The 21,892-nt window shown below is 29.9% G+C and overlaps 1 protein-coding gene across 3 annotated transcripts in view; it reads left to right on the forward strand.

The window, feature by feature from the left end:
• The window catches only part of LOC123524969 (carbohydrate sulfotransferase 11-like), an 89,909-nt gene extending 68,699 nt beyond the window's left edge, over positions 1–21,210 (forward strand). For 2 of the 3 annotated variants that reach the window (XM_045303622.2, XM_045303630.2), the window contains exons 3-5: positions 8,590–8,678; positions 18,887–18,978; positions 19,656–21,210. In XM_045303622.2, the coding sequence (XP_045159557.1) occupies positions 8,590–8,678; positions 18,887–18,978; positions 19,656–20,720 (1,246 nt within the window). In that variant the 3' untranslated portion in view covers positions 20,721–21,210. The remainder of the gene's footprint in view (positions 1–8,589; positions 8,679–18,886; positions 18,979–19,655) is intronic. The other variant, XM_053521939.1, reaches the window with a different exon arrangement.
• The last annotated feature ends 682 nt before the right edge of the window (positions 21,211–21,892 follow it).

Consider the following 21,892-nt stretch of genomic DNA (forward strand, 5'->3'; position numbering starts at 1 on the left):
AATTATAAATTATGTGTATTTTGAACAATGATATCTCTTTATTGCTGGATTTTATTATACATAAAAGAATCGTCATTTAGACAACACAAGGGGAATTATGCATTTTTAATATATAAAATCCTTCTGTCCATATTCCATTTTATCTATTAAAAATGCAACTGAACGCTTCTTTAATTTCTAATAAAATCCAGCAATTATCATTTTTTTTCTTGGTTTTATTTTGTTACTTTTGATAAAAAGATCATAATCATTGAATAAACAAACTTTTAATTTCTTTTATTAAATTTTAAGTAATTATTTAATTGTTAAGGAGTGAGAAGAATTGCTTCGCTATAAGAGTTATTATTTAATTGGTCGGGACATTACTCAACATCAATTAAAATAATTTTGTGTATATTCTAAAAAAACAACAACAAAAAACAGCATTTTAATCAATAAAATGCAAAACACAGGAAAGAACCAATTTATCTGTAGGCAATAAAATTTATGATTCTCTGACAATAATTAGGCTACATGTCAAGTCTACAGGGGTTTTATGGACCCTTATCAGACTGGACCAGACAGGATCTTGTATATTGGGGATTAAAAAGTTTGGTATTGGGGGGGGGGGGGGGGGGGGGGTCACTTATATAGGAGATTTTCTTTGCCTTTAATGTATTCACAAATCATGATTTTACATACCTCTATGTGGTTTTATCCTGTCTAAAATCATAACATGGAATATTACTCTTGTGATAGTAATCTCAGGCAATAAAATGGATTTTTAGATATATTCTATTATCTCCAAAAATTATTTTGGCTGATTCTCTGTTTCAGTTTGTATTTTCTAATAATTTTTATCTAAAAAGTTTGTCTGTAATACTATTGCTGATAGACAGAGACATTTATTTTTTACAACCAGGTTCTAAAATACAACTATTATAAAAGAGAACAATTTGATTAATTGTATACACTAAGGGATGTTTAGACCTCCATTTAACAATAAAACAATCACACAAGTCTGCATTCCCCCATGCATGTTTTGCAGTATGGTGTAAAATTACCCCCCTTTAATTGATATGCGCTTTATATCAATGTGAAGTCATTTATAAATGATTTTCTGGAAATTAATAAGCTGAAAATTGATTCTCTCATTGTAAATAGACAAATATTGCAAAATTTAACCTTAAGTAACTTCATTTGAGAAATCTAAATACATCAAATACTAAATGTCATAGTCACTGAAAACACGCAGTTTTACTGCATTTGGGAATTGAAATTCCTATTTTCATGTAACAGACTGTTACTGAGGCACTTATTTTTTTTTTTTGTTTTAATGTAGCTGAAGTTTTGGGTAATGTTAAAAATATATTTTGCTGGAAATACTAGTTAAAACAAGATACTAGATACCATCTAATAAATTGGAAAATACTTATATTAAGTTTTGGATTATGTGAATGGTGGTAATGTTTTGTTGTAGCATATATAGCAGCAAAAGGTCCAATTCTTATTAATGGAATAAATACAAACTAACACATTTTGAGTCATTTCTGTCTGCAAAATGGTACTTGATGTAGCTTAATTTGCAACATTTTTACCTAAAAAATAAAGTGTAAAAATTATACTTTTTATTGTTGGGATAAGAATTCAATCTTATAAGCTGGCTTCAGAGTATTTAGATATGTCTGTAATTTAAATTTTTGACATAATCATACTGTTCAGTTACATACTGAGGCAAAGTATACATTTATTTTTTTTTCTTTGTAGACTATACATTTGCATTTTTAGGAAATTTCCACAACAGCTGTTTAATGTAGTATGGAACAAGATTTATTACTTTTTGGTATAAAGGTATAGCCTCAAACCTCTGGTAACACTTAGGGGGTCAAGTCTCATGTAAGATCTAAAGTGTTCTGATGCAGGAAAAATTTGATATGGATATTTCTAAGCATTCCTATTTTTATTTAGCATAAAACTCTGCCTGAAAATGAGACAGAATTTCACATGTAAATCCCAGGCACCTATCTTAAGAGTCAGTGCTACACTTTTGGACCATGCACATTTAATCAGTTGTACCAAGCGCTTTAAAAAATAATTTTATATATACTTCTTTGATTGTATCTAATGACATTTTTCGCTTTTAATATATTCTGTTCAAAGACCTTTAAATTATTAATTTAGGGAAGTAATTCTCAGGTTTAAATTGCTAGACTAAAGTATATATTCTAAAGTGAGTGATTATTAAAGAAGACAATTAATATTCAAACAGGAACTAAAATGAACAAAATTACAAATAAAAAATAGAGCCAATTTTCTATGTACAAATTGTAAAATGCATGCATGTTTTAATTATTTTTACATCTTTTTGTGATTATCGCCTCTGTTTAAAACTCGGTTTTTAAAGCTGTATATTTCTACTAATTTCAATGAAAGTCTTTTTAAAACAGTCTTTATCAACCATTTCATGATCAACAAAAGGGAGATAGTTATATGAGCCGCACCATGATAAAACCAACATAGTGCATTTACATCCGGCATTGATCCAGACCAGACTGCGCGGATGCTGCTCGCTTTCAAGTCTATTGCAATTAGAGAAAATGTTAGCGAACAGCAAACCCACAAGTCGCCATATGACCTAAAATTGTGTCAGTGCGACGTTAAACCCAACCAAAAAAAAAAAAAGTGAAAAAATGTTGGTTTTCCCATGGCGCGGCTCATACATTTAGGAACATAAACTGCTGCTTTACTTTTAATTTTAAAAGCAAATCTGTGTCATTCTTGAAATAATTGTTTCTATATTCCTAAATGATATTTGAGAAGTACAAGTGGTCAGAGATAACAGCTTCCACACGACACAAATCAAATTGACTGTCTAAATAAAAGAAAAAAAAACAAAAGATATACCCCGAGGTGGGGCCTCAAAATCAAAGGGAGTTAATCCAGTCAGTACTTCCTTTGACATTTCTTGGAAGATGTAATGTAGTTTTACATAAAAAAATAAAATTGGAAGAATAACAAAAGTGCTTGGATAATAACCTTGATATAACTTGCAGAATTATACCTGAATGTGGACGTATTGCAAATAACTAGGAAATATTGGGATATGAAGTGGATAAACTTTGGAGAATAACAAAAGAGAAGGTAGCGAAAACGTGTGACAAAATATTACTGGCACTTCACATGGTGTTGACTTGTTGTTTTGTATTTTGAACTAGAACAATAATCAACTAAATGTGCTGTCGTCAGTAAAGTCTACAAAAACAGGTGTAAGTGACATTACTAGTTAAAATAATGAGGGACTGCATACATATTATATGCAAGAAAAAAAAAACAGGAATATGGACAACATGAAAAGCTATTAGCTACACAAAAGGTAACACAATTTTTGGTATTGAAGCATTTTTTCAATGTTATAAGAGAAAGTGTAAAAAGTGGTGTATTATGGGGTATGATGTCCTTGTTAAATTTTTAATGATTCGTTAAATAACAAAAATTTTAACAGCACTTTCAACAACTGAAAATTTAACATTTCGTTAGCTAACGTAATAATCAAAATTTAACGACCGTTAACTTAACGATTCGTTAAATTTAACTAAAGTTTTGAACAACTGGGCCATTGTCTCCAAACGTCATATTAGATTTGCATGAAATCAGCTGGAATGCCGACGTTGTTTATTTTTCGACATTTACGCCATTTCCTTTTGAATTATCCGTTATCAGGCCGTAATAATTTTAAGTTTCGCCACGGAACTCGCATATATATTGAAGTATTTTAACAGCACGTAAGATTGAGAATCTATTTGTTATCACATTATTTCTTTCTTGTTAAAACACTCCCGAAAAGTGACAAGAACAGCAGTTTTATTCAAGTAAAAATCTTGATCTACGATCTTAAAATGCAACTAAAATATTCAAATAAAAAATCTACGTCACTAGGTCGAGTCATAGAAAAGTATTGTTGACACTCTGAAGCTTGTACCTGAATTTTATTAAACATTATCAGGAATTTTGTGTCTATCAAATCTTAGTCATTTTTGAAACTTTATTGTCTAAGGTCAAAAAAGGTCACTGGCTAGATCAAATCACAAAACATTTTAACTCTCAAGAGGGTTATTTTTTTTACCTGATCTGGAATCAGGTAAAAGAATCAGTCTCCATGCTGTTCACGGCAGTAAACGATCAAATTGTAACACTGTTGTTGTTTCTGTCAGAGATACTGACATTTGCTTGCTGTTACTATACCGCCTGAAGAAAATAAACGCAACAGTTTGGATGATGACTGGAAAAGTAAAAAAGACAAAAAATACATTCAGGTCAACACAGTTTTAGATAAACCATTAGTTAGAAATATACTTGCCTTTAATGCTCCCACTGCCTGTGACACATTATCATATTTCTATGGGATCTTTGCATTTAAACCAATGCAAAACTGATAGAAGCTCTTGGGTATGGACACATATGTGATGAGGTAATGAAAAACTGTGAATATTATATTTGCAAAATAAGTGTTGACAGTGCTCGAATTAATATGTTTGGCAGGGCTACAAGTCCTGAACACATGCCTCTAACACACTTAAGCCAGTTCTTATTACCCTTGATCCAATTTCTCAAGCTTGTTTAATGTTAATTGCTTTCAAGTGTACCCTCAGATATAAATATAAAGAGACACGGCTCGTATGCACATATGCATGTAAATGCGATAAAAGCATTGCCAGCAGTATGAACTCGAACATACATTCAGGCTAAAATAGTTAGATCCACATTATATTGCAATAATTATATGACAAACAGTTCATGGATTTAGCTTCTGAACTGTAAAATGATTCCAAATATTTAGTGCATTTTATTCAACAATAGCTTTGCAATTATAACCAACGTGAAGTTGTTAATAATCATCATTTTGGAGAAATAGTCAAGTTGGAGTGCTTTTTTAATATTTATTTTTCTCTAAACGGAGCATACATTTATATTAAAAGTTAATTATTTTTGAAAAAAGTGTAGTTAATTTTATCTGTTACTATGTTACATATTACTTTGATAAAAACACATATGTTTGGATAATTGCGATACTGTTACATATTTATTTCAAAATTCTTAATTTATCTTACTTTTGCGGCCATTTTATTCACTATTTTGACCTATGAAAATGATTTGTCATATGGCCAATATATGTTTTGAATTTAGCATACATAAATTATATTTAAAAGGATACGGGACCAAATACTAAAAAAAAGCCTGTGCCTCTCACATTTATTGAAGTCTGGACTAGACTACGATATACCTAATTAACTTAAAACACACTCAGAATGTTTGATTTAAAGATTTCTCGAGGGCATCAGGGGTAAGGACAAAGTCAGGGAGAAATGCAGAGCTTTGAAAACCGTCTTTTAAAATGATGGAATATGCTTTCCTCATCTAGTCGCCTTAATTCACGAGTGCCGTAAGTCCATTTTTGGCAAAGTTGAGATTTTAGTGCCATTAGTACATCTGTATTACATCTGTTGGATGGTAAAATTGTGGCCATGTAAAAATAACATAAACAAGCTCAATATTAGCTCAACAAGTTTGTTAGTAGTGTAAAGTCATTATAATAACTTATAATATATTTTGGTCATTTCCTTCAAACATCAAAACAGGTTTTAGCATATATTTGAAATATAATGTCAAATCTAAAATATCAAATTAGTCTGCAAAAATTACATGAACAGAACTATAAACAAGAATGGCATAATAATAAAATGCATACGAGTATTTGTGTAATGTGATCCGAGTTGAAAAAAAAAAAAGAATAATCACGAGAGTACAGAACAATATTCCTCTATTTCGATCAGTTACCAATCACATGCATCATCTTCCTTGATTTATGTAGTTCTACCTAAAAACAGTTAGTTAATCCTAGTTATCATTCGCGAAATCAATTCATATTCTCCATAAGATTATGAAGTTCGGTATCGTAGACAGTTAAATTGCTATTCACAATTTTATTTTTTATAGTTCTTTTTTTTTTCAGAGTATGATGACAGTTTAATAATTCTGCCCCTGTGCAGGTACGCTTCATTGAATTGTGATGTTTTGGTTTCGTGTGTTGATTTCATTTAAACTAATTGCAGATAAAGTTGAATGACTTTAATCATCGCTGGCTATTATCTCCCCAGCTTTGTGTTCTATTTATTAATAAATTGTAAGTTCTATTGAATTTAATATTTCTATCTGTCCATAAATTTGATTGAATGTGGCGAAAATATTGATATATTCACTACTGATGTTGTAAACCTGCATTCATAGACTGATTACTTTACAGATTAGCATAAATGAGAGTAAACGAATTGTTTTATAAAAAAAGAGGAACGCCCGTGTAATTTAATATTTTTGTCAATTGTAAAAAGGTAGAGCAGGAAAATAATTTCACATGTCTAGACATTTGATTTAAATTACTGGCAGTCTACTCAAAACTGTTATAGCGCTTCTGGGTCAGGCTTTTGAGGCTCACCCTAACAGTGTGCTTCTTTTGTCATTAAACAAAATGGATGTTAGAAGAAATTATTAATCATTTTTGATAGTATGGTTGTTGCCATATTACTCTACGGCGTCGGGATAATGTAAAGGTTTTTTACTTCATATTATCTGTGACATTTAAAGAGCATTCTCTAAATTTTGGAATAGCGGCTAACAAACATGCAGATTCCACTATAAAAATAATTTACGATGAACAATGTATTCAGTTCGTTATATATTCATGGGCAACTTGCACGAACAATCTTATTAGAAACTAATAGTTTACCTTTTTATTTACTATTTCTAAATTTACAATGACGACGTTGTCCCTTGTTAATTTTTAATGAACGTTACTATCCTCCTGATGATCATTTTGTCGAAGCCGGTCGAGGAATGAATAATTAATCATAAATGTATTGTTGGGCATTTATTTTCTATTTTTTTAATATCTTCACTCTACTATGGAACCTTTCCGTTTTGGAAACCATATATATATATATATTTCATTTACGGCTATCAAAACATAGATTCTGGTTTGGCAGTCGCAAGTTCATTTTATGATATTCGGACATTATTAAAGAGAATTCCTACAGTTTTTTTCCTTTCATAGATTTTTTTTTCAAATTCACCTATATGATAGGAAAATTTGTGCTAAAAACAATGAACAAATAAAAACAATAGGTCACCAGGCTTGTTTTTGTGAAAAATTAGTTTGAACACACCCGCTTTTGCTGAAACGGCTAGCGATTTTTCAACATTTTCATAATTTTCTTCTTTTTAAAAATACGCATCAAGACAGCACAATAAGGTTTATTCTTTTTACATATGTTATTATATACATATTTGATATCATAGTCATATTTTTAATACTATTTCTTCACAATAATGGGTACAAATGAAAAAAAACTTGTTTCATATTCACTTTTGTGAACTTTTTTCAATGGAAAATGCCCATAGTGAAGAATGTATTTTTAAATTTTGAAAAAAAAGACTGTTTCATAGATATTTTTCCTGTTTTTCTTGTGTATAAGTAATTGTATTGTGAGCATAAAAATGGCTAAAATGTATGGGTCACCAGGCTAAATTTTATGTAAAGACCGCTTGAATACAACACTGTTCGGACGAGAAATGGCGCGATCCTGACCAAATTGATTACATGTTTATCTGCTAGAAGTTAAAAAACGTTTTAAAAATTCTTAATTCTTTCTATAATTGAATACTAAATAATCTAAAAGGAGATATTGCCTTATCAGTAAAATGTCAATTGTCTAACATATATGAACAACACTGTCTTTGTACTAAAATGTGATGTGAAAACCATACTACAGAAATGGTAAGATACATGTCAGGCATGGTACAAGTCAATACAACATAAACCAGTATCAACATTTGAATACTGATAAAACTTAATAAAAATGTTATTTTATTCAAGATTCCTCATATTTAAGATTGACTGTCACATGTTTCAACAAATGTTGACTTTACGTCAATTTTCCGTAGAAAGTGTCGGAATTTTATGATGTCTCTAAACATAACATTTTTTGTGTATACAAAATTAATTGTATTATAACAGATGGGTACTAAATCGATACAGTTGGAATAAATGAATTATTGATGTATAAAATAAATGAGACATTTTATATTTAAAAGTATCAAATTTTATTAGTTAAAACGTACTGGGGTACTATTGTCTACCAATAAAGGATATAATAAAGACATGTTAATTGCATTTTCAGATATTATTAAATGACATAAGAATATCTTAAAAAAAATAAGGAAATGAAAAAAAAATAACCGTTCCTATTTAGAGATATTCAATATTCTGTTTGGCGATATTGTTAAACCATCTTAAGATAACGTAATGATATTTTTTATATTAAATACAATATATATCAAATTATCATATATAAATATAATTATAACAATGACAGTTATTTTCTGATCTGTTTTTACATAAATATATGTTGTTTGTTCTTGCGTTTATTCAGGTTTTATACATGTGAAAAGTAAAAAATCTGATAGAAGAGTGTAACTGAATTTTATACATTTTAACTTATTTTAAAAAATAAGTGTGCGTTCTGCGTATATACCGTTATCATACTGATCTATTTATAGACTGGAAGGGTCCTGTTGGAACAGCAGACTGCGATTATTTGTTGTTTTACTGTTTGTATCATGTCTAACCTTTATGGCATATCATCAAGGTATGTATTATAAATTTACTTTGATCTTTTTCAAAAAAAAAAACGCCATTTATTGCATTTTGAGGGATTTGTTGAATAAAACTGTAAAATATATTTGGTTATTTCACAGCGAAAGAAAACAGCATTGACACAGAACTAAAAATGGGTAAAACTGGCTTAAAGCTTTTTTTTGTATACAGGTATATAAAAGAACTTTAAATAACTATGAAATATCCAAATATTTCTCTCTGAAAAACATAATATCAAACTTAGTTTTCACTAGAATATTTTAGATATTACTAGACACTTTTGGTTCAAAAACACTCTGGAACACAATATTTTAAAAATTCAACGTACTTAACAGATTCCGTATGTTTTGTGCATTACTATACAATAATCATTACTCTCATTCTCTTACTGAATAGTTGAGTTATTGCACGCTTCATGTGTATTTATTTTTACTCGAAACTTGTCGTTATTGTTAGAATAGCTTTATCAACCTGGTCATCCCCTTACCCCTCTATAGCTAGAGTATAATGTCATTAATTTTTCATTAAGTAATTTGTTCACATATCAAAAACTATACCAGGTAAAAGAGATCACCATCCCCACCACCTCCTCTCTCTCGCTCTCTCTTTTAAACTTTCCACTTTTATCTAACACTATTATAAACTACACAGATTTTTTCAAATCTGTCTAGTGTTTCACGCTTATATTTGACATATTGCTAATTTAAAAACATAGTATTTTGTCATGTTATAATTGTTACATAAATATATATCATGTCATGTGATTGTACTGGCTTATGAATTGACGCGTTGTGTATACTTACTTAAAATTAAAATGATATTCAACATCTTTTTCATTTGCATAAAATTTTCTTAAGATTATATACATATGTCCTTTCACTTAGAATCATTGCTGTCTGTACTCGTATCACTTCAAATGACTTCGCTATTTTTATTGATGAAAGATCTTCTTATAACGGTATATTGTAATTATGTATGAAATGTTAGGTATATCCAATGGCCATATTTTACCAAAAAAAAAAAAGAAGAATATTTAGATATCTACTTCAATTGTAAAAGATAAACACATTTTACTGCACAAAATATATAAGTAAACTGAGTAAATAGAGCTATATTCATAATTACATGTCACAAAATAACAGTCGTTAATCAAAATAACAGACTCTCAGATTTTAGTTTAGTTGTAAAACACATTTATAATACGTTAAGCTATACATGTATTACCTGGCTCTATTATAAACATGTTGACAACTGTTGATACAGAGTCAGACAATCCTGGTAATTTTGTTTTAACAGAAACGTATAATATTCATGTGAAATTTGAGTCTTGTATACCTTTAAATACAATGTGGACTTTTGTATCGTCTTATTATCTGTCTTCCTAATAACTGCAGTGGAAGAAGTGATATTCGGTCTATTTGGTGCATGATGATGTTTACTGGTCTGTAATTCTCTTAAAAATCAGAGATTTTCTTTCAATCATTTTATATTATTTTAAACTAGAATGATATTATATCAAAAAAGCTATTCCATTAATTTGCAATTGATTTATTATATTTTTCATATACTCTATTGCCTTCTTCATCTGATGGGACTTCCCTGGTCGAGTAGTTAATTTCACTTGCTCCTCACAGATGATGGTTTGAGCCTCGCTCGGAACATTGGATAAGACATCCGGTTGGCTTACGGTTTACAGTTTAGAGTTTATTGTTACACATATACAAATACAAATAAGATAAGAGGTATGATGATACATTAATTACAAATATATTAACCAGGCTGCACGTTGTATAAAATACAGTTTGAAAAGAGGGTAATATAAGTTAGCACCTAATATTTTTATTGATTAAAACAACTAGTAGATGTATGCTATTTCAAGTCAAAAAATAACTATACAGTATGTTTCCTGCCGGGCAGTTTCTTAAAATATTTCATAACGACATTCATACAATTACCTAACTTCTATATATATAATTGTATTTTCATTGTTTTCAAACACCAAACAGTCAAAACGTATACAATTAGTGTTTCTTAGATATCGCTGAGGGATAAGCTTTTTGCCTAATTGATTAAAATGAGTACGCTTAAATAAATACTTAAATTCGTCACCTACTTCTTGTAAATTACAAACATTACACATTCTATCATAACATTATGTATTTGTCCGTCTTAGCTTTTTAACAGGTAGATGGTTATTACACATTCTAAAATTAACAATTGTCGGAACATAGTATGGTGATAATGTATCAAAATAATGTTAATATTTATGTTCAGTTCTGTACATACGGTAATTTTAACATTTATTTACATAACCTAAACCACATTCATATAAAATTAGACATAAGATAACGAACTATACACTTTGTAGTTTTGGATAGAGTCCGAATACATAATTTTTACATGAAAGACGATATTTTATCATTATTTGTAATCATACTATACCAAAATCCAATTGTTCTCTTTTTAATAGCTATACAACTAGGAGCAGTATATATTATGGGGCTACCAGCGCAGTTAAACCCAATTTTGACCTTAACCCAATGACCAATACCGGCAAACTCAAAAACCCACAGGTTTTAACAACTTACTGTGAAAACCTCTACTTTGACAAAGTAAATCTATTTTAAGTAACGTTTACAATGTAAACGTTTATTTGTAGTAACGTTTACCATGTAAACGTTTATTTTTAGTAACGTTTACATTTTAGAAACGTTTATTTTAGTAACTTATTTTTAGTAACGTTTACAGTGTAAACGTTTATTTTTAGTAACGTTTACAGTGTAAACGTTTATTTTTTAGTAACGTTTACAGTGTAAACGCTTATTTTTAGATTTTAAATTCCGTGTACAATGTTCACGTTTTTTTTAGTAACGTTTACAGTGTAAACGCTTATTTTTAGCATTAGTGGAATTTGTTACTCACGTGTACAATTTTTACTTCCGTGTACAATGTTCACGTTTATTTTTAGTAACGTTTACAGTGTAAACGCTTATTTTTAAGGTCCACTCTGACCAATTAAATAAAACACAGGTTTTGAACCCAATGAAAAATAAAAAGTTTTAAATACATATAATATAAATGAGTCAAATAGAAATATATTGTGTAAAAGAAAGGAAATTTACTGATAGTATAAATCCTCAGTATGTTACAACAAAAAATGGTAGTCCTATCTTAAGAGCTCAGTGTGCATCCTACGGTAGTATAAAAACACAATTTGTGAAACGTTTCGGAGGAGCAATTGATATTCATCAATCAATGTTACCTTTATTACCTAAGAAAGGTTAAACACTACCAGGATATAACTATTGTAGGCCAGGAAATCCTTTAGATAATGGACCTCCTGTTAATGAACTGGACGCAGTATGTATGGACCATGACTTGTGCTACGACAGTGGTGTAAAAAAAGGTATATGTGACAAGCAAATGCTTTCCAACTAAAATAACACTAAATCAAAAACATTTGGAGAAAAGATTGCAAAACATTTAGTTGTAAAACCAGCAATTAAAACGAAATACAAACTTGGACTCGGGCAAAAACAAAAATCAAAAAACGGGAAAAGTGGGTAGAGTATTTACTTGGACGTAAGTCCTTGGGAGCTAAAAGCTTCCGCAGGCGTCAGGGGTACCAAGGTCCACTCACTCAAAAAAGACCCCCGAAATAACATGGAGTGATGAATTAGCAGAAGAATTACATAAACCAATTAAACGAAAATTTATAAAACGAAGAGTGATAGTTAATGCTATTGATGATACTTGGTCTGCTGCTTTAGTTGATATGCAAGCTTTTTCAAAGTATAATAAAAGTGTAAAGTACTTGTTAACCGTTATTGACGTGTTTAGCAAATATGCTTGGGTTATTCCATTAAAGAAATAATCTGGAGAATCTGTTACTGAAGCATTTGAAAAAAAAATTCGGAAGGTATAACACCTACAAATGTATGGGTAGATGAAGGAAAAAAAATATAATAAGAAATTTGAATCATTTTTGAATTAAAATAAGATTAGCATGTATCATACATTTAATGATGGAAAACCTGTAGTAATCGAAGGATTTAATAGAAGTTTAAAAACAATAATGTGGAAATATTTTACAGCAAATAATACTTACACTTATTTAGGCAATTTACAGGAAATGGTTGATAAATATAACAAAACAAAACATTCTAGTATAAAAATGACACCGACTTAAGCCAGTAAAAACTTAAATAAAGGTACTGTTTACTTTAATTGCTATGTCGTTTTAAAGATACCAAGGAGTAAACCAAAATTTAAAATTGGTGATCGAGTTCGCTTAAGCAAACTTAAACGACATTTTGAAAGAGGATATACCCCGAACTGGACAGAGGAAATATTTATAATTTATGGTATTAATAACACAAATTCAAGAACATATACTATTAAAGATTTGAATAATGAAATAATTCAGGGTTCATTTTATGATCAAGAACTTTTTACCTACTAAACAAGAAGATTTTAGAATAAAAAAAGTTATCAGACTATAAGAAAAAACAAGCTTTAGTAAAGTGGAAAGGTTATAGTGAAAAATTTGATAGTTGGATTTCATTCAGTGAATTGGAAAAAAATTTAATTTAAAAATATATTAAATGGGTGAAATTCTAATTTCTAATGGAATAAAAACAATAGATCAATTAATTATTCACTTGACTAAACTTGCTGCTGCTTACAGAAAAAGTTATAAGTTTTCTGGAAGAGTAAATACAGGACTACAAATTACAGCAGGTATATTTGGTTGCTCTTATATTTGTAGCAGTTGCTGGCGCTGTTCCATCAGTAATTACTATATTTATTAATAAATTAAAAGTTGAAAACAAGCAAACTGTTTTAAAATGAAATCCTCACAAAATAAAACAACTAATACCAAAAGCACGGATTGCAGCTTTAGCTGTTCATGACCTTAATGATCCTGGAAAAGTAATGAAAGAAGATTCAAATAAAGTTATTCAAGATATTTTTACAATACTGTTAGAAATGCAGAAAGAAAAAGCTATTCAATGCCTCTTGAAATGTATATGAAGTAATTTAAACTTTACGGATACAGAAATAAAAAGAAGAGTTGCATTCAATTTAGATAGCTGAATGTATTTCTTTACGTGCGTTTTTTAAAGATTTTTTTCTAAAAGTATATTATATAAATGGTTAATAGAAAGGTAGATAGAATGATTATGCCAAAATTATCTAGCACTTTAGGTGAAATAATGAATGAAGATAAAAATTCATATAAAAAAGTACTAAAAAGAAGAAACGTTATTAAATCAAAACTTGATCAAATAGTCAGCGATGAATATAAAAAACATGTGATTGATAAATTGCAAAATGTTATAGATCCTTATCTTTCAGAAAATAATATAGATTTATTTGAATGTGACTGTGGTTGTTTAATGTCAGAAGAGGATAATAGTGAAAGTTTATGTGATTGCCCCAGACCAAATAATCATCGAAACAATCCTAAAAGAGTTATTGCTACCGATTGTGGCACTAATGAAGAAACAACATATAGAATCACTTACGCAGCATCTCAAGACCTTGTTATTAATTCTGGGTTTAAAAAAAAATGTGCCACGAAGAGAAAAACCGAGTAAAAATTATAAAATCTAAAACAAATGGGAGAAAGTATAAATTTAAATGTTTTATCTCTTCTTAAACTTTTTTTTTGTGTTTTTTGCTTAGCGATTTTTTTTCTAAATATAATATATAGATGCCTGTTAGAGAAATTGAGAGGTGTTTAAATCAATATATTAAGAAATTTGAAATTAAAATTACATATAGACAAGATCAAAAAATTAATTATATTTAACTATAAAAGACGTATTTGATATTCTTAAATCTGAACTTAAAACTTTAAAAGGTATAAAAATAAATGTTTTAAAAATAACTTTTGAAAAATTAGTAAAACAGATAAAATATATAAATCAGGTTATTTTCAATCAAAGGCTTTAATTATTAATAATACAAACGAAATAAAAAACACTTTAGGTCAAGCCTTTGATGAAATAATAAATAGGATTGGTAACTGGATTTCAGAAAGCAGCGGCTGGAGAATAGAGTCAGTTGATGCCTATTACATAATTATATATAAATATACACCGCTGGCTGCTTCTAGTTATTTAGAATTACCAAAACCATTACAAAATTCAATGAAAGGATTAATAAATATAAAGAATGGGCATGATAATGAATGTTTTAGATGGTGCCATTTAGCTTACAAATATCCTTTTAAAAAAGACCCTAAAAAGTTTCAAAATATAAAACGCATATAGAAGAACTCAATTATAAAGGAATAAAATTTCCTGTTAGATTAAATCAAATACCTAAAATAGAAACTCAGAATGATATTTCATTTAATGTATTTGGTTATGAAGATAATAATGTTTATCCATTGTACGTATCAAAATATCAATATGAAGAACATTGTGACATGTTATTAATTAATAATAACAAAAAAAATACATTATATTTGGATTAAAGATTTTAATAGATTAATGTTTAACAAAACAAAACATAAAGAAAAAAAACATTTCTGCAAATCATGTTTACAATGTTTTTCCCAAGAAAGAATATTAAATGAACATATTCCAAATTGTTTAGCTATTAATGGCGTTCAAGCTGTAAAAATGCCAAAAGAGGGAAGTAAAATACATTTTAAAAATTATCATAAAGGTTTAGCCGTACCTTTTGTAATTTATGCTGATTTTGAATCAATAACTAAGAAAGTTTCAACTGCTTTACCATCACCTGCATCTTCATTTACTGAACCATATCAATAACATATAGATTGTGGTTACGGTTATAAAGTTGTTTGTTGTTATGATGATAACTTTACTAAACCAATACAAGTTTATAGAGGTCCTAATGCAGTTTATAAGTTTATTGAATAAATGCTTGAGGAAGAGGAATATTGTAAGGACATATTTAATGAAAACTTTAAAAAAATGAAAATGTCTAAAAAAGATGAAGCTTTATTTCAAAAAGCAGTTTTGTTATATCTGTGGAAAAGAATATAAGGAAAATAAAACTAAAGTAAGAGACCATTGTCATATAACAGGACAATTTAGAGGAAGTGCTCATCAAGACTGTAATATTAATTGTAGACCAACACACAAAATTCCTGTTATTTTTCATAATTTAAGAGGTTATGATGATCATTTTATTGTGCAAGAACTTGTAAGTTCAGAAAAGAAATTAATGTTATTCCTAATAATATGGAAAGATACATGGCATTTATGGTAAGTGATTTGGTTTTTATAGATAGTTTTCAATTTATGTCTCAATCAGTAAAAAATATTCCAGAATTTATGTACACATCTCAAGAATTTAGTAAAAGTAAACTTGAATTATTAAAAACAAAATGTATTTATCCATATCATTATATGGATTCATTAAAAAAAATCAAATAAACAGAATTACCTCCTAAAGAAGAGTTTTATTCAATTTCAAACGAAAGACATATATCTGACAATGAATATGAACATGCTAAAACTGTTTGGAATAAATTCAAAATTAAAACAATGGGATAATATCATGATCTATATTTAAAAACTAATGTCTTACCTTTAGCTGATGTTTTTGAAAATTTTAGAAAACTATGTTTGGAATATTATAAACTTGACCCTTACTTTAGTAGTCCTGGTTTAGCTTGGAATGCAATGTTAAAATTTTAAATCTAAATACAATATGTACCTCGACGCCAATAACCTCTACGATTGGGCTATGTGTCGATCTTTGCCATCTGGAAACTTTAAACGGGTTACTGAAAAACAATATAAGAAATTAATTGCAAAAAGGTAAAACTAACTTTATAATTGAATGGGATCTTGAAAATCCAAAAGAATTACATGATCTCCACAATGATTATCCCTTAGCACCTGAAAAAAATAAAATACCAGATCAATGGCTTTCCAATTATAGTAAAAATATTAATGAAAAATTTGAAATAGGAAAAAGTAATGTAAACAAATTAGTTCCAAATTTAATAAAAAACAAAACAAAACTATGTTGTCCATTTTAAAAATCTTGAACTTTATACACAATTAGGATTAAAAATAACAAAAATACGTACAATATTAACTTTTGATTCATCTTGGCCCTCTTGTTTGTCTTTCTAGTTAACTGAACAGAATGTAGAAAATGTACGAAACATATCAGGATTCTATTCTGAAAGGACGACAAAGTCTCAGATATCAACGAGTAACTTTTTTGAACAGTGGAGTTAGGTCAAAAGTTAAAAAGAACATGGTGTCTACTGATACTGTATTGTGTAGAGCATCTTCTTGTGTCTAGCAGTCACAAATAGGCTTCCATGCGACTATGTTTATATATAATCCTCTCAGTGATCAAAACCTTATGTGCACCATATTTCATTGCCTTATTCTGCTTTATTTTTTTCGTGATAGCATACAGAGGCTGCGTATGCCGTAACTGGAGTCATTTGGAGATTGGGTGGTGAGCAGTTGTCTTGATAATGTACATTAAGTGGTATAACTCCTCTCTAAAGTTTGCAGGATATTCGAGTAGATGTTTTGCAGCTTCTGTGCATATAGGTCAAAGCCGTATTTTAATACTGTACTTATCTGTTGATCTTATATCTGACCTGCTTATTTATTAGTATAAACAAAGCATTACACAGATGTTAATTTTCCTCGGTTTGACTTAGTCAGTTCATGCGTGGTTAATGGATAGTGCGACTCTCCAGTGCCACCTAAAAATTGCGCAAAGATAAACACACAACCACACACAACTAAATAACGTACAAAAAACAAACAAGTAAGATACAGGAAAACAGTGATTTTGATATTAAAATATGTAGTTCACAATTTTTATATGCCCTTTATACACATCTTTTTACTTTTCGTCTCAGCTTTGAAAACTCGTCTCAATATCAAAAAAAGTTTTCCCTTTTACGTTATGCACTGTACACTAACATTATGCATTATTGACCTTACAAGAACCTGGTATATACCTATCTGAGTTGCTTTTTGCAATTTTTTTTTCTTTTTTTTTCTTTTTTTTTTGTAATCACAACCATTAACTCATATTGACAAAACATTTATTAATATGAACAAAACTTATAATTAATAAGTTGTTAAAATAATATTTTGCTAAATTGAATGGTTTTGAAATCAATTTCTGAGCTTTGTCCTCTGATATTTATGTACTGTTTTAACGTATCGCTGCATTTAAACAAAGGGGTGGGCGAGGGCAACTTTCATATATAACTTTGCATGTAAAAATAAACTATCTTTTAAACATAACTGTAAAGTATCAAAGAATACAAGTAACATAAGATTAGATATCCGGACAATATATATATACATGTTTTACAGGCTGTTCAATTTTCATGTCAAGAAACTCTTTCTTTCTATGATTTGGTGTTTTTTGATTTTGTTTCTCAAGGCCTACTTCGAAACCTTTAGCTTATATGATTCTTCCAAGTAACATCCTTTAACGTGATGTAGTCAATTAATTCGGCATTTTTATATACAAGTAAAGATGAGTTTTTGCAGCCATCTTGGATTTTGGCGGCAATACTGACTTTTCAATATAAATTTCAATTTTATTAGAAGCGTAGTATATATTACGCTATTACGCCAATGTTTTTTACAGATTACAAACACTTGTTTTGTCATTGTCTTAGTATTCTGAATTATGGTGGCCATCTTGGATTTTGGCCACCAGCTTGGACTTTCGCAAGCTGATTTCCAGTCTAAAATGAAGCGTATAATATTTATCTACTACTATGCAAAGTTTCGTGCTTTACACAGAAGCTGCACTATAAGTATCACTATAATTTTCACAAACTCCTACGTTATCAGTCATACTTTCAAAATGTTTAATGTTTAATCTGCACTTTTGTAGGGGAACATTTTATTAATCAGAGACACATCCTTGGCTGGTAGGTTTTGGTCATGGAATCTCTTGCCTCTCGCCACTGTTGGTTCTAAACCCCTCTTTGGTTATAGAATTCTTGCAGGTGAAGAAATGATCTTTCTCATTCTTTAAACCATAAAGTCACTATATGATCTATTATTTTCTCGGTGCTCAAAAAAATATTTAAAAAATAAAGAAAAAAACAACAACAACAAACTATGGCAATAAAAAATACCATAATATATTAACATAGATAATTGTGTTTGTCATGCAAAATTTGTTTTAGTGATTTATATATATTTGTTTTCATTTCAGAAGTAAACAAGACGTTCATTTCAGGAACTGATTCGATATTTCCACTTATCATACACACACAGGTACTTATCGAGCCGGTGCTTTTATTTAAGGTATTTGTATACTATCGGTAAAAATTATAAAGAAAAGAAATATCATATCAAGTCCGTAATAAATTTAACTTACGAAAAATAGAACCGATTTAGGTGCTTCTGTATTCACCAATTCAGAATTTAGAAACTTTGCATATTTGTCCATTTCACCAAGTTAGAATAAGCAATGGACTTGCTCTGACTTCCAATCATCCTGTTTGGTCATATTTAACACCCTAGTATACATCAAGTCATATTCCATGTCAATTACATTCAGCTTTTGTAAAAATTATCCCATTTGTAATTTTCATTCACTGTTAAATCATTTAATTTCGTTGGCATGCAATTTCGTGGTTTTGTTCAAAACGGCAATTTCGTGGGAAATTGAATTCGTGAATTTCAACTTTAGAACATAAAATGAATGGGAATTTTACTTGTTCATTGGGATTATATTTCGTGGATTGAGTCAATCACGAAATCCACGAAAATTAGTTTCCCACGAATATTAATGATTTCACTGTAACGTTCTATGCAGGGGGCTACAACGGATTTTTGACGAGCTTAACGACCTGAATTTGTTACTTAGCAACCTGTAATTGTTTACAATTTTGAGTAGATTTAATACATAAACATGCCAAGCACAATTGGAATATTTATATTTAACAAAATGTAATACAAACACGTGGGTTTTTTTTCAGGAAAATTATTCAGTTGAAGACGTTATAAACATCAGAAGAAAGAGAGTAAACGATGTTTGCGCACGCGTCAGAAGTGTGTCCAAGAAGACAACGGAAGTTTCTGGCATAATGGCGGCAAACTTGTCTTACTGTATAGTGCAGAAAGCCGGGTGTACTATGTGGATAAGGCTGTTCAAATTCATGGAAGGGCAGAATAACGAAACCGGGAACCCGATGACACTGACTAAATATATGATTCATAATGAAAAAATGCAATACTACAAGAAATTTAGGCAAACTGGCGATGACACTAGCTTTTTTTCGCATTCGGTTAGAGCTATGACCGTTCGGAATCCATATACTCGACTGTGGTCAGCTTTTATTGACAAGTTCTTGCTACCTGGCTTTTGGCTAACAAAAGGAAAACATATTATAAGAATGATACGTGAAAATCCGAAGCCACTGTCAGCCAAATGTGGACATGATGTTACTTTTCCGGAATTCATTCAATACGTTATAACAATAGGACATCGATTTACATCCTGGAATCTAGACAAACATTGGTTACCGGCTAGTGATATTTGCGATCCATGTTTTTTTAACCCTCATATTATTGGTAAACAGGAATCCTTTATGGAAGACATGAAATACACTCTGAAACATGTAAAATTAGACTATCTGTTACCAAAAATAATGTCAATTGATCCGACAGAGTTTGAAATAAAAGATGAAATAGACTACAGTTTTCAGATATTTTCACGTGTTAAAACTTGTATAGATATTTATGAACTGTGCAAAAGAATATGGACGGCATTTATTTTTAATGGTTACCTCCCCTCAGAAGTAGCTTTCCCAACAAATATTGATAAAAATAGTTTGAACATAGACTCATTTTATGAGCTTGTCAAAGGCGTTAGAACAAAATACAATATTACTAAGGCGGATGTCAAAGTAAAACGAAAACATGCTCTTGTAGCGGCGTACAAACAGATCTCCGAGAAGAGTATGAATAATCTCAAACGTTTGTACAAAATGGACTTTGAACTTTTTGGTTATGAACCTGAGCCTGAATTTCTAGACGAATGAGTGAATGCACACATTTTATTATGCAATTTTCAGATTCAAACATTGTAAGTTTAAGAAACAATATGTCCTAAACAGTGATTTCTCGTTGCTTGTTTTGTGTGAGCTTTTCCAGTCCCTTGTTATGACTTGGGATGCTATGACGTAATAATTTAATTGCTGAATATGGGGTAAGAGCGAGGGTGGCATGCCCTAAACTAGTTTAATCCTGAATATTCCATTAAATAGGTTAAATTTTCTTGCGCCAGGAAAAACACATCGGCAGCTGACCACCGACACACGAAAGTATTTGTTATTAGAGCCATGGAAACAGTCAATTGTATGAGAAGTTGGAAATAACATATGAAATCACTTTTACATTAAATTATGAAAGGGAAGATAACATTTACTTGTAAATTTCAGGAAAACTTAATCATATTATGTTATATTGCAGGAGGTTAATGCGAAATGATTTTAGTATCATTTAAGACATAAAAAATACTTTGTACACTGGTATGGCCTTTTTCATTTTTACGATAATGGCAGAGACTGTTTTTTTTTTTGTTTTTTTAATATAACTAAATTATCTTTTTTTTTACTTAGACTAATATTTATAAAGACTTCAGTTGGTTGACAAGATTATTTTTTAAATTCTTCTCGTATATCTTTTAGATCACTTTACTGCCGTTTTAACTTCACCAGAAGAATACCGTTTGCATTAACATAAATTAAGCGATCGCATACCTTAAGATTTTGACTTGTTGAGCAGTTTGCTTTTATTTGTTACAAAATCCTGATCATGCTAGTTTTAATCTCATCTATCACGACAATGCGATCTGACATCGGGACCATGCAATACAACACAGGACAATGTTAAACCACGCTCGACAATGCCAAACATTGGGCGAGTATGTGAGTGGATAATGTCGCGATGTCATATTGTATTGTCGCATGTCAATAGCACGATGTATCGCAATGTTATTTCGCGTTGTCGTGCGTCGTATTGCATTGTCGCGATGTCACTTCGCATTGTCACGATACCACTATGCATTGTCGTGTGTCATGTTTTGCTTTTTAATGACTTTTACACACGACAATTCGACATGACACACGCCAATGCGATACGACGAACGACAACGCGATGCAACACAATAATGCGAAGTGACATTTTTTATGTCGTATCGTCTGTCGTGTGG

This window comes from Mercenaria mercenaria, chromosome 1 (assembly GCF_021730395.1).
Source record: "Mercenaria mercenaria strain notata chromosome 1, MADL_Memer_1, whole genome shotgun sequence".
NCBI lineage: Eukaryota > Metazoa > Mollusca > Bivalvia > Venerida > Veneridae > Mercenaria > Mercenaria mercenaria.